This window comes from Opisthocomus hoazin, chromosome 11 (assembly GCF_030867145.1).
Source record: "Opisthocomus hoazin isolate bOpiHoa1 chromosome 11, bOpiHoa1.hap1, whole genome shotgun sequence".
NCBI lineage: Eukaryota > Metazoa > Chordata > Aves > Opisthocomiformes > Opisthocomidae > Opisthocomus > Opisthocomus hoazin.
The window spans coordinates 386,257-400,187 of NC_134424.1; the positions used below are offsets into that span (position 1 = coordinate 386,257).

The 13,931-nt window shown below is 45.3% G+C and overlaps 1 protein-coding gene across 17 annotated transcripts in view; it reads left to right on the forward strand.

Moving 5' to 3' along the window:
* TMCC1 (transmembrane and coiled-coil domain family 1) overlaps positions 1 to 13,931 on the forward strand; it is a 122,387-nt gene that overhangs the window by 67,761 nt on the left and 40,695 nt on the right. Inside the window, exon 1 of one of the 17 annotated variants that reach the window (XM_075433268.1) lies at positions 9,296 to 9,369. The exons of 15 other annotated variants lie outside the window; for them this stretch is intronic. In XM_075433268.1, coding sequence (XP_075289383.1) covers positions 9,343 to 9,369 — 27 coding nt within the window. In that variant the 5' untranslated portion in view covers positions 9,296 to 9,342. Of the gene's footprint in view, positions 1 to 9,295; positions 9,435 to 13,931 lie in introns of those variants that run through there. One more of the 17 variants, XM_075433267.1, reaches the window with a different exon arrangement.

Consider the following 13,931-nt stretch of genomic DNA (forward strand, 5'->3'; position numbering starts at 1 on the left):
CTGATGCTCATTCCTAACTTGTTAATGTTGGAAGATTTTTTTCATCATCTCATACAGTGGTTGTATGAGGTCCCATGATCGTGTTTTTTCATAAAGTATCTGTCCATGCTTTCAGTCTTCTAGGAAACTGAAATCCACGTGGTTTTGGCCCAGACCACAAATAGGCGATGCATTTCAGTTTCGATTGCAGAAATTGCTGTGAAGTGCCTTAGGGTACGCTGTCTCACTAGAGCCAGCCCAACCACAGAAGTACTTGCCACTAACGGGAGCAGACCCCTTCTTCCCCGTTGCTGACACCCGTTACAGCTGCCATGGGGTTGGATCTAGTGGCTGGGCAGCTGTGGGCAGCGAGTTCGGCTGGTTCACCCCGGGAGGACAAACCATTTGCCTCTTGGATCGGCCGCCGGAGCCAGCTCACCATGCCGTCGGCGCCTGACCGGAGGGGAACGGCAGGAGCGTGTGGAGGGAGGGGCTGGGAGCACCCCTTTCAGTGGCAGTTTTCTGTTACATCTAAACATCACCTTAAAAAAGTCAGTTGTGGTGGCTGCTTTGGAGGCTGAGGAAAAAAGCACGCTGCTACATGTGGCTTTTCTCGCTTGCAGGGTGCTGCTGAAAGGACAGTGGGTTTAGTCCTTTGTTTGGATCATCAGCCGAACTGACCTAACGGGAATCTTTATATAAATTGTTTCTCTAAATTAGTTTGCGGTTGCTACCAAAATGTTGATCCTTTATTAATATTCGCTGACTTGTATCATACGTACATAGTAGGCTTTGGAGCTTGTTGATTTGTGCTAATGCTTTTCATGCCAGCGGTGAGCGAAAAAGCTAAAGAGTATGCAAAGAAATCATTGTGCCATTTTAGACTTGAAATAATTGGGTCTAAAAAGGCCAAGCAAGGAGCTCTTATTGACCACCACAGTTCAGTCCCAGTTCACATGAGGTGACCGCATCTCCCATTTATTCGTCGCTAGAGTCCCTAATAATGTGTTCTTTCTCCAGGGCAATGTTGAAAGCTTGCAGGACTCAGGAGGGGCTCAGGCACTGCTGGAGCTTTGTGGCTTCGAAGTTGCAGATTTCTCAAAAAAATGCCTGTTGTGTGGTCGGCTAGCAAAAATAAAAAGCTAGTTGCTGCAAGTTTTTAGTTTCAGAAATCATCAGCTATCATCAGGCTGTTTTCCACAGTGAACATAATGTAAACATCTGCTTTAAAAAGAAATCCTTCCTACCTAAAGAGTATGGTTCTAGGTCTGGTCTGGTTTGAAGGGATTCTTCCTTTAGAAATTTTCTCAAAGCCATTGAGATTTTTTGATCTTTTCTAGTTTACTAACTACTTCATTTCTACATATTCTTCCAGAGTTTTCTTATGTAAAGTACTGTGAGAAGGTCTTCATTCGCTGTATGGGAACAGTTTCTGTGGTGAACTGTGAGGGGCAGCAGGTCAACTTTAGCTTGTCAGTCTGTACTGGTGCTTTTATTGTCCGTCTGTGTTGATGGAGGCAGGAAAATTATGAAGATTCCAAGAGTAAGTATCCTTTTACAGGATCCTAGACCTAAGCGTTTTGTTAGATATTTAAAGTTCAGGACTGTGCTCTTTCATATTAGGTTGCTTAGTAAAGTTCAGTGTGCACTGCATCTTACTGTATGCAAAAATATGGTCTCCTCTTTTCCTGTGTTCAATGTTAGACTATCCAAACCCAGCAAGAATACAAATGGTGGCTCCACAAAAAAGGTGAATGATAACAAGTGATTGTGTGTATAGGAGATCGTCTTTTGTATATCTGAAACATTGAACCTAGATTATAGGCATATAGATCATCTGACTTCCTCAGCAAATATGGAACTTGGTACTGTTGCCAGGCATGTAGAAAATGGACCTTGCTGCAGGTGTGACAGGAGAGTTGCTGGAAATTAGTCAGATGGACGTTTATCCCACTTGTTAAACTTTGAAACTGTATCCTTTCAGAATCTTCTTGTCTGGCAACATAAATATTCCTTGGGTAAGTAAAAATTGTGTGTTCAAATGGATGGAATTACTGTAGATTCGTAGTAGGAGTGTGAAAACCAGAGGACAGCCATTTGCAGGCACTCCCCCAGCATTGCCTATCTCCAGTAATCCTGCTGTTATAGCTTCAAGCTACAAATAATTTTCTGCAGTGTTTGATTCTCTTTGCTGTCTTGAGAAATGACCTTGGACTGCGTGAATTTGCACCCAAAGAATACACTTTACACTAGCGAAGTGGCTGTCCGCAGCCGTTTCTTGGAACAGATCCCGTTACAGCTGCCACAGTCGTCCTGCACTGTAGGTCCTCTGCTGACTGCAATGTAATTTCCTCATCAGCTGAGGTGGAAATATTCCCTCCCTTACGCCTCAATCACTGACAAACACTGGATGAGTGGGGAGAGAGACGAAATAAGAATTCTTAATTATCCGCCACCATTGCATGCTTTCGTGCCTTTGGCATGCGGTCTCCTTCCCTCCTCTCCCTGTGCCGGGGTTTTTCTCTTAGCTGCTGGGTCCGGCTGCCGTCCGGAGGAGTGGTGACCGGACGGGTGAGCCTCGCAGTGTGTTTGGAGCGATGTGGCCACGTGTTTTCCTTCATCTTCTCCAGCCTAAACACCCTTCCTGCCTTCTTTCTCCCATAGCAGTCTTCTGAAGTACGGTTTCTTTTCTGATGCTGTTTGGTTACGTATTCCGGGTATTACTTAAACAGAGCCTTGTGCCATTTACATAGCTATTTCATCTTCCAGTTAAATGGGGGGGGCAGCCTGACACAGACCTTCAGTTCTATCAGTTTCTTATTTGTCAGTAATAAAGCTGATCTGAAATGCTTAAAGCGAGAGAGAGATTTTAAAATTAGAAAATTCAAAATTAGACTTGTTGGCAAACCGAGAGGGAAGAACTTCAGGTTATTCTACTGTTGCGGTCTCAACAGAGCAGACTTACATCTAGTAATGTTTGTCATCTTCTGTCTTTAATCTGTTTAGGGACAGGCGCAGAACTTGTCTGTGGTAGCTTGGAAAGATTTACTAATCTGGTGTATAGTTTCTAAAGCAGCCCGTATTTGTAGGTGCTTTGCTGTGGGGTGCTGTGCCCGGTCTTGCTGGCAACGTCTAGCTCAGTCCGTGCCTGCCCTGCGCGCTGTAGTTACGTGTGGGGGAAGTAGAAGCCCACACAAATTTGCTTTGGTCAGAGAGCTTCACGCAAGTGAGTGGAATGATTGTAGTCATTTTGAAGTGTGAAGTTTGATACGAAAATTCAATTTTAAAGTAATATATTCCTTATTCTGCTGTGTTGTTTCCCTTATAGTTCTTCAGGATTAGATGTACTCTCATTCTTCTGAGTAGAGTGTTGCTGTTGTTCAGGTTGATGGTTGAGTTGCTAGCTGGCATGGGCTGGATATTTTTTTTAACCTTCTATGTAAGCTGGGTTAAATGTATATATTGGTGAAAACAGGGTAATGGAAGGGATAAATTTTAATGCTGCTCTCGGTGCTTTTAACTAAAGAAGCTCTTGCATTTAGTTGCTGTGGACAGGCTAGTCCGTAAGTCCTCTTCTGCTGACGGTGGTGGTCTGTGTCCATACTGTTTGCTGAGTTGCTTGTGTAACTGGCCGTGCTGTGTGGATACTGGTGGAGCTGGGATCAGGTTCGTGCTGACAGCTGTGCAGGGTTGGATTACCAAAGCCGTCACGTGCCCTGGCACGGGTAGGGCAGCTTGGCTTTCTCTGCGGGGACCGGGCAGCCCCACAGCCGCAGGCTCCTTCCCACAGGCCCCGGCTGCTTGGATTCAGAAGGGAGACGCACCTCGCCTGTTGGCGTAGGGTGGAGAACACGAGAGTGGTTGGTGAGCCTGGGGGGAGGCCGAGAAAAGACAGACCAAAGTGCCAGCTCCTCCGCTCGCATACAGTCTATCTGCAGAAGCCAAGAGGCTCTGACCGATCTGGCGTGTGATGCACAGTCAGTGAAATCTGTGCAGCTTTACGGTACCCGTGCTGTGTTTAGCATGCTTGTGTTTTGCTGACTGTGGTGCTTTTAACCTCGTTGTTCAGGCTGTTCTGTAGTTTCTAGATACCATCCCTGAATTCTTGTCACAGTCCGTCGAGTGAACAGTTTTTAGCACACTTGGACACTTCTCAAGGATCATCCTCCCTTTAACCTGCTCATGCCCTGGCCCTTCGTGATCAGGTTTCACTGACAGGATTTGTTTCAATATGTTTTTGTTGATCCCAGCATCTGGAATGTCACCTTTGTGGGCTTTTTTTTAATTGTATAGAATTAATGGTTTTAGCAAGGTAAAGGGAAATTTGACATTATTTCACTGCAAAGTTTAGAGAGAAAAAACGTTCAAAGTATGAAGATTTATTGAAGGGCATATGTATGTACACTATATATGCTGAAGACTTCATGAGTTTGGATAGTTCAGTCGTACCAGTCGGTGCGATCCTGGGTCTGTGACCCCCTCGGGGCCTCTGCTGATAGGACACTTCCCAGGCCAGGGCCCCAGGCTGCCGCGTCCCACCGATGGCTGGAGCAGCAGGTTCTCCACGCGGCAGTGAGGTGGAGGCAGCGGTAAGCTGTCACACTGGCATTTACGACCTGAGTAGTCACTTACGGTCTGCTCCAGAGAAAAGGTAGCAGCACAGATGGGGTGATCGCTGCTCTTTACCACTGAAATACTGCCATACAGCTGAAGAAACTGGCTAGTACTGTCTGCTCGTCTGATCTCCGCTTACAGTAGAGGTTCTTCGGGTTCGTAAGACCGTTTCCTTCACAGTTAATCACGCTCCGTACACATCAGTTGTATGAGGTTGGTATAATGCATTTTTGATAAATGATAATCTGGTGGCTGGGTTCATTTTGCAGTAGATCCACAGTTATGTATACTGAAGAATTTAAAATGCATCCTAAAGTTGGAGAACAACAGAATCACTGTGGTGGAAGGGACTTCTGGAGATTGTTTAGTCCAGCCCACCTGCCCAAGGCCAGGGCAGCTAAAGCAGGTTGCCCAGGTCCATGTCCTCGGTTTTGACTGACTGCAGGGGTGGAGTCTGGGCAACCTGCTGCAGTGGGTGATCACGCTTGCACTAAAAAAATGGCATGTTTTTTTTGTTTGGTTTGGTTTTGGGTTTTTAATGTTTAAAATGCCTCCTGTGCATCCTTCGTAACTTCACAATGAAGCACAGACGAATCTTTTAAAATATTTGTCTCCTTTCAGGACTTAAACTTTCTTTGAAAACGGCAGTTGACTAAATGCTGTAACCCAGGAATCCCGTTGGACTGAGACTTTGAGGAACAGAATCGTGATGATGACATGGGTTGTAAGGAAGATGCAGAGCCCTTTGTGCCCTCGTAGACTGGAAATGGTTACTGAGATAGCAGGGGGGTAGGAGCAAATACAGTAAATTAAGAAGTACCTAACTGTATATAGCTGTTTCTTCTGGAGGCCTGCAATAAAGTAAATAACTGTTCAGTACTTCGTGTGGTATGTTCTAGTTAGTATGTGAAAGAAGGCAGTTTTCTGAAGTTTCGCTCAATAGAGATGGAATGCTAAGAAGACTTGAAAAGAAAACTCAACTTGATTCTGTGAAATAGAAGCAGTTTGTCCTGTATGCAGGGTCTCTGTTACTGTGGAGATTGCAGTTTACATGTAGTGCTCTTAAAACCGTATGTGTACTTTTAAAAAAAATCTCACTGTGCATCAGCTACTACCTGTCACTCTGTCTAGCCGCGTGTTTCGGGTTACTGAGGATTACCAGTCTAGAGTTTCTTCTGCTTCCTTCTGAGTAGACCTGATTTCTAGATTAAATGACTGCTCTGTTCCAGGAGCTAATTACCTGAAGGATTAAATAGCTCGTGTGTAGAGAATGGTGCTGATATCTTGGCAGCCATGGTAGTATTTCAGCTAGAGGCTTGCTGCACAGTACTATAAACCTTATTTCTATTAATTTTATTGCTGAAAAATTAGCAACCAGTATTTATATCACATTTTGTAGAAAGGGCAGTAAGTTGCATTAGGTGCTTTATTATGCCATGGAGAAGCAATACTTAATTATTCAGGTGGCTCAATGGGTATTTTGACTGAAACTCCCTCTGCCAATGCAGAAGTCAGTTCTGCTTGTAACAGCATGAGACACTCTTCTGCAATTACTCAGCAGAGTTGCTTCTGAGAGGGTATTGTCGTGCACTGCTTTTGACTGTCTCCTGGTTTGTGTGTGATCATCTGTGTATACTCTCTGTTGTCCTACAGGAAAGCTGAGCTGTCTTCAGCTAATCAGTGACAATTTTCATTAAAAACGTGTGGAAAAACTCCACTCAGGAAGCAGAAAACAGCTAGGTACTTTGAGAAAAGTTTTATTGTCTACTTTGAGGCCAGGTTGTTGAATGGGGAGGGTGGTTAAGCAGCTAGAGCTGGTATAATGAGAAGGCTGGACTGAGCCCTGCTCGTCCATATGTCGCTGCCTGCTTCGTACGTGGCTCCTCTGCGTGAGATGGGTGCCGGAGGTTACACAGCTGGAGAACAGAGATAGTCTCTTGGTGGAATTTGCACTGTAACTTCAACTGTCAGTTTTAACTGCCAAACATTAGTGCAAATAAGCTGGGTTAATGGAAAATGCTGTGCTGTAACTGTTCCATTGTCTGGGGTGGTTTTACGGGAAGGTCAGTGGGCGGCTCTGGAGGCAGCTGTGATCAAGATGGTGTTATGGAGCTGGGGACGGCACGGGCAGATGCTGCTTGGAGGGAATGTGCGTCTGTCGGCTGCCATTTGGTTTCTAAGGTATTGGTGAAAAGTAATGGAAGCTTAAGAATTTCTCTATGCGCTAATTCGCACAGCAACAGATTTTCCTTCAGCCCAGTTGGTTTGTGTGTTTGTGTTCTGCTGATGGCCCTGCTGTGCAGGCGCAGACCATTTTGGGGCAGCATTGACTGGAGAGGTTTGTGTGGAGTGGGGCAGCCGTGGGCTGCGGTGGGGCTTTCGGGGCGCACCGTGCCGGTGGGCAGAGGTGGGTGGCCCAGGCAGGCTGGCGGTGGTGGCCTGGCACGGCTGTGAACACCGCTTACCAGTGGTTTGGAGAGGGGACCTTATCTCTGTGGGCACATTGCGACCTGGGCCGGGACCTCGTCGTCCAGCTGAGTAGTCACCAATAGATGACTATACGGTAAATTCAGAGTAAGAATGAATTAATGTTTGTTGGGGTTAATATATTATTACAGTAAGACCTAGGAATGTACCAACCTGAGTTAGACCAAAGCTTTCTTAATTAATTGTTACAAAATTTTTAGAACATGTTTTAAGTTGACCCACACTGAGACATCTGAAATTTTCTAATTTTTCTTAAAAAAACAAAAGGTGGGCACAAGAAAGGACTTGCTTTCCAAATATTGGGCAGTATAAAAGCTTAAACCAGTGTGAGGGAAGAGAATAACATGATAGTTCTGGAGCATTATAGGATTATCAACAGTCCCTCCTCCACAGTGGCTTCTGCAAAGGTTCACACTCTCAGTATGGATTTAGAGCTTGCCAGTCCTAAAACTACTTATACACTTGCTGAGCAAGATGATGGGACAAGGTTCCCTTTAAAAACTGATCATAGTTACTGAGCAGTTGGCAGGGACTGCTGTAAGAACAAAAGGTGTTGCTCACTGGCTAAACTTAAACTTAAAATGTGTGTATTTCCCGAAACTGTAGGCCCAAGTGAGGTAGCTGTTAAGTCAGAAAAGCAAGCTTGTGTTTTGGCATTGAGGGGAGTGGAATGAGGTGCACACCACTTGTTGTTGTTAAGCCCATCTTTTGTTGTTACCAGAATTTCTAAGTATTTCTGCAGTTCTTGTACCCTTTTCATTTTCCTGTCTGTAAGCAAAGCCTTTGCTCTGTTGCCGTTGAGCAGGGCTGTTAAGCAAAAGCGGGAATTGGGGGGGTGGGAGGAGCTGGCAGCTTGGCATTGGAGTCTGAACCTTGGTGGGCCACCCTTAGGACAGCTTGTGACAGAGCAGACTTCCCCTGGAACGGGATCATCATAAACTTATCAGACTACTGCTAAGTAGATTGTTACTACAAATCCAGAGAATATACTTATGTAGGTTATCGGTGTTTGTGACCTGAAAAACTACAAGGGAAGCACATGGTGTGGTGTCTCTTAGACTTAGCATCCACCTCTGCTTTTTCCTTGAATGAATATGGTACAGACAGCCAGGCTGATTAGCAATTAACAGAACATAATCCATGTGAAAACATGCCTGGTGAGTAAATGAACATTTTTTAAAAATAACTTTCTTTTTAAGGATAGATCTGTTATGAGTAGATGGCGAACGCAGTTGTCTGACTGCAGAGCAGTAGGCTATGGAGGAACTTCTCTCACTTCTGCTTCCCCGGAAGAATAAATTCTCTCACCAGCCAGCAGTTTCCCAAAACATACAGGGGGTGCTTGCTGTGCTTACTGAAGGCGTAAAGTAAAAGCCTTGTCTTGACGTGTTTTCCGCAGAGGGCTCGTTCACACCATCAGAATTGCTCGGGATCCGTTCTGCCCATCGTGCCCTGTGGATCTGTGCATGGTGGAGGAGGGCAGGAGAAAGGCTCCCTGCCTGCTTCCCCGAAGAACCTCGCTGTCTGTCCTGCTAGGGAGGGACAGACCGCATGCGTCACGCCTTTTAGCCGTGTTTGCAGTCCAGCAGCTCCTTCAACTCTTCTCTGGGCATCCGAGCTGTAGCAGGACACCCTAAAGCTGCACGGGGCACCAGCCAGGGGACACGTTTCCATTTGTCTCGCCTGGGACTGTGCAATGCACAAGGCTTCTGCGCCGTCTTCAGCAGGGCAGGTTTTGAATTTGTCTGCAGAGAGCTCCTTAACTTGCAGTAGGAGTCTGAGCAGCCTTCTGCAGCAGGTTACAGAGGAAGGGGTTCCGAGGTTGCACCTTGCCTGGAGCTCTAGAAGTGGTGTAAAGCACGTCACTCACTCCAGCAGTCCTCCTGTGGGAAGAAAACTTGAGGTGTTTTTCTGTTGAAGAGTATGTTGGGTTTTGTTTGGTTGGTTTTTAAAAATAAACTCCAAGACCATTGCCAGCAGATGTATTTTGCTTTTTGGTTTTGTTATTCTCCAGAAAACAAGACTCTCACTTCAGATGTGTTCCTGACGGGGTCAGCAATGAAGTATTTTTAGCAGACTCAGTAACTCTTCTGCTGTGCATTCGCGGCGCGCTTGTTCAGAGCTGCAGTTGCTTTCTCAAACATGCATTCGGGGCTTCTGCCAAGGCACCCGGGGTACTACCGCTTCGTGTTACAAGGTCCTGCTTTGTCGGGGCAGAATTCAGCCTGACAGGGCTGGGGCTGGTCTCGGCTGCGGTACAGCATGTTCGGCCGGTGGAGAGGCGCTGGGGTTAGACTGCATGCTTCCCTCGCTGCGCACCCAGCATGGAGGGCTCGCTGCCTGCCTCCGAAACCGTACGTCTTGTGGCTCTCCTTTCTGGGACGTCAGCAGTGTCCGGGTTGTGAGTGCGGCTGGTTTGCTAGGCAGAGACCGGCGTCGCCGGTGAATGCTCAGGCTCAGCGTTTCTGTTAGCTGCCGCTGCTGCTGAAGTTTGCTTTTTAAAAATCAGTCTGCTAGCTGCTGCCTATTGCAATGTCGAAGGGGTGAAATCAAGTATCTTCTGTCTGTCCTCTCGTGAGACTGGATTAGATTGTTTTTCTCTGCCGTTGCTCTGCAGTAAGCAGTGTTTGTGGCCCAGCTTGGGCTCAGTATTAGAAGAAGGAAAACTACTTGCACTGGTGAGGTGCTGTGTGTCTTTGAAGTGTTTGATCTGTTCATGCTGTGGGGCTAAAGATTTTATGTTGGGAGATTCCCCATGAACGCAAAGTATCTGCAGTTCAAATGGTTCAGTGGTTAGAAAAGATCTCTAATACCAGAATTCAGTGTCTTGTGGGCTTACGGTCAGAGCTTCTCCAGTTATGGCAAGAGATTTCTTCTAGGGAGCTTTGAGGTCAGCCTTCCTTGTGGTAGTGTTCCACAAAGTATTCTGGAATTTGTCCCAAACAGCACAGGGTGTAGAGAATTTTTCAGAAGGTGCCGTGTACAGAGTTAGTGAACAGCAAGGAATTTGAACAGAGGAAATGCAGCGGAGATCAACTTTTAATGTTGTTTATAATCTCTTAGCACTTAATGATTGTGTTTTATCAGGACAGTAGGGCAGTTCTAGGAAACTCCTTGTTCTTCAAGACAGAAATGCACTTTCTTGAAAGTCTACCTGCATATCCTTTTTTCACCAGTAATCTTTTGGTTGACTTTAAAATGGGGTGCTTTGTTGAGAAAGCAATGGTGAACCCCATAGCAGTTCCCGTCCCCCGGTCTAGAGGACGCTGCGTCAGTCCTGGGATCGCCGGTAGCATTAGCCCTGACTTTCTCTCTGCTGTCGGCACTGCGGTGCTGTGCCCAGCTGCCTTTCTGCCTGGCGCTCACCCTGTGAACGCAGGCTCTGTGGGAAGCAGGCTCTGCTTCACTGTGGGGTCTGCGGGTCGGTGGGCCCGGGGACATTTTGCCAGGGTTACGGCAGGTCAGTCCGGGCTGCGGGTGCCCCGAGAGCTGGGCAGCGGCTGCAAGTCCGCGGCGCTCATGGGGACGAAGACGGGAGAATGACATACTGTGTTTGGCCGCATACGCTCATTCCCAGAGGACAGAGCGGCATTGTTGGGACAAAGAAAAGTGAAAATACTAAAAGCATTCAAACTATTTTTTTTTATTTGGGTAGCCTTTTTCTTTTGTGGAGCTCTGCTGAGTGGCCAGATCAGCATGTAGAGCCGCTGACAGAATTTAAAGGTGAGCTGAGAGCAGAAATTTGGGTTGTATGGCTTTTGCGTTTTTGCAACTTGCAAGGAAGGGGTTTTATATTTTTATCTGAGACATTACCAAAAATAGGCTAAGATGCCTGGAGAACTAGTACAAAGTACAAGTGACAACTGATCTGTTTAAAAGGAGAAAATATTTTTAGTCAATCTGTTTTCACCTTTTTTCGTGGTACATATTCCATTTCAATGACTAATACGATGGGTTTTAAAAATTCCACTTTCGTGTGTTGTCAGTTTAGCTGCAGGTACCTGGGTCTTCAATGCCTCTACAACGAAGTCAGGAAAGATCGGATTTTCTGCTATTCATATTCCTACAGTTTAAGGAAATGTGGGTTAAAGGAAAGAGTTTTTGTAGCAGAAAGGACCTGTTAGGTGTGTTCTGTTACAAGCTGTCAATGCAAAAAATAGCACAGGGCTACATGTCTATAAAAAACTTTTTTTTAGGTCATCTGCAAGGTAGAATTACGTATTTGTTGTTGAAAACAGTTTAGAGTTGTGGGTTTGTTTTTTTTTTTGTAAAACAAAATAGTGGATGTTTGGGTTTTTCTGGTTGTTTGTGTTCTTGTGGTTTTTATGGGGTTTGTTTTGGTTTTGGTTTTGGGTTTTTTTTGATACTACGTTCACATTCTATTTTTCACCAAGGCCACCAAGAAGTATCAGGACAGTGACTTATTGTTCAGGATGATTTGTCATTGCTATTCAGGGTGCTGCCATGCCCTCACATTAACCAAGCCATTAAACTGGCAGGATATTATCAATTGGAAGCTTCATTGTTATCATTAGCTCAGAGAAGACAGCTGTTAAAATAGACAGGGCAAACAGCGGTTCATTTTTTTACAGAACTAGAACTATTGTTCATATCCTGAACAGTTTAATTGCTAGTCAGATTTCCCTCTACTGTGAAACATCTTCAGAGATGATCATTACCCAAATGAAAATGAAATCTTAAAAAAAACACCACACCAAAAAAACCCCAGCACAAAAAACAAACACCCCCCACCCGCTTCCCAAAAAAACCCAGAACACCACAACAGTCACAAAACAGTGAGAGGGCAGCAGGGGAAAGGGAAGTTCCAGAGACAGAAAAGCGCTAATAAGCACACCTTCACAATGCGGGGTTGAAATCTGGGAGAAAAGAACTGAAATCAACCCAAAGGCGAGTGTCTGGAGCACGTGGCGGGAGCGTCGGGGAGCAGAGGAGATGCCTGTCGGAGAAGGGCGTGGGCCGGTGGGGATGGGGTTTGGGCGAGGCAGCAGAAGCAGTTGGGGAATTTGTGGCGGCTCTGCTTCCCAGAGGAGGCTGGCTGTTGGGCTGAGGATACGCTCTCCTATTCGGAACTGGAGTTTAGCAAATCGACAGAAGAAATACAGAAGTTCAGAGGGGAAGCACTGTGCAGATCAAGCTTTCAGAAGGAACAAAACTGAGCTGAGGATGAAGCCTCTCAATGAGGACGCGATACAGTAGGTTCAAGGGATATTTCCCGTGATTTTTGACTGTAAGAGTGAAGGTAGAGGTGCTCTCAAGGCTATTGCTAGATGAGAGAGCTTCTGGAAGAATCGCATTGTCTAAAAGGACAAAGATAGAAACAACACGTTCATAAGGTGTCCAAATGCATAAAGCAACACCAAAAGACAGTACTGGCAATGGGTGTAATGTGGGAGACAAACCAGTGAAAAACGGTTAAAGACAGTGGTATCTTCCTGAACAGTCCGTAGTATTCAAAGATTTTTTTATCAGGTAAATTAAAGAGAAATGCAAAAGCAAATGCTTCCTGCTTTATCAAGAACTCTATTCCAAAGACTTCATCAGTTTACTTGTTTATTCTCCATCAATAATGCATCAGTTTGGATTTAAGGTCACATATGCTATAACTGGTAGACCAGTATTTGTTTGGAAAAGAGGGGGGTGCTAATTTGGGGAAGACTGATGGAAGACAAATATAACCTGAAAATAGTCAAACACAAATGTTCGTTTCTGTGATGGCCAGCTGCCTCTGTAGTCTGTGGGAAGGGACAGAATTTCCTGCCTGCTGTCAGTGAGTTGAGCTTGAACAACACATCTTGAGAGCATTTGATCATTACGAGGCTCTCTGCCCACATACAGTGGTCTGGTATGACGTAATTCCCTGAGTTTCTGGGTAGGATCACTGTGAGCAAAGATTATCAGAGCTTGTGACTTTTGGATTGATCAGTCAATGAAGTTGCCCAAATTATTATTTTGTTCTTCAAAGAAAGGAATAAATAGGCATTGTTGTGTGCCAGCCACTGACTTCAGCAGCCGCTTGCACGTCAGGAACGCAGAGTGCACAGAAACAGAATCCTTATTTTGTTCAGTACTTGCTCTGAAACCTGCAAGAGCAACAGACATTTTATTTTGTCGGAATTCATCCATGTAATCAGTGGCCCTGTTCATAGTTTGCATTCACGTCTTGGGTTTGTGTTCTGGAGTAGAGAGGCCTTCTCTAGAATGTCTTCACGTCCTGTTCATGGCTCGTGGGGAATCTGCTTTCCTCTACACACAGTTTGTTGTGACATTATTAGTTCTAACTACGTAACATAAGAGTTTACTTCATAGATCATATTATACAAATCTGATAGATGGGCTTGCTGAATTCAGTGAGTTTCACTGGCTTTTCTGGTTTTAGGATTTTTGTAGAAGTTCTGCAAGTTCCAAACATAGCTTCAGGTTTTCAGTTGTACTGTGACTTTCATCTCCTTTGATGGCAGAAGAGCATTCTAAAGGAAACGAACAGAAAGAAAGAAAGGAGCATACTGCTTTCCAGATGAAGTGCAGCTGTAAATGACTGTGGGCATGAAGCTCTTTCAGAAATCAAGAAGCGTGTTCTGAGATTATCTTTCACTTCTGAGCTGAGAGGAGAACTATCAAACTCATTGACTCCAAGCCATTTTAATGAAGTAAGACCTCGGACGTATCACTGAGTTAACATATCAGCCTATGTCAGCTAAGCTGTAGTAACCTGTCACGTCATGTGCATATTGCACACTTTAAGCTCATTGCAAGGTAGGAACAAAAGCTTAAATCTTGATCTACAGATTTAGGTTCAGGCAAATGCATCCTGCCTCACAGCTGCAGTGGCC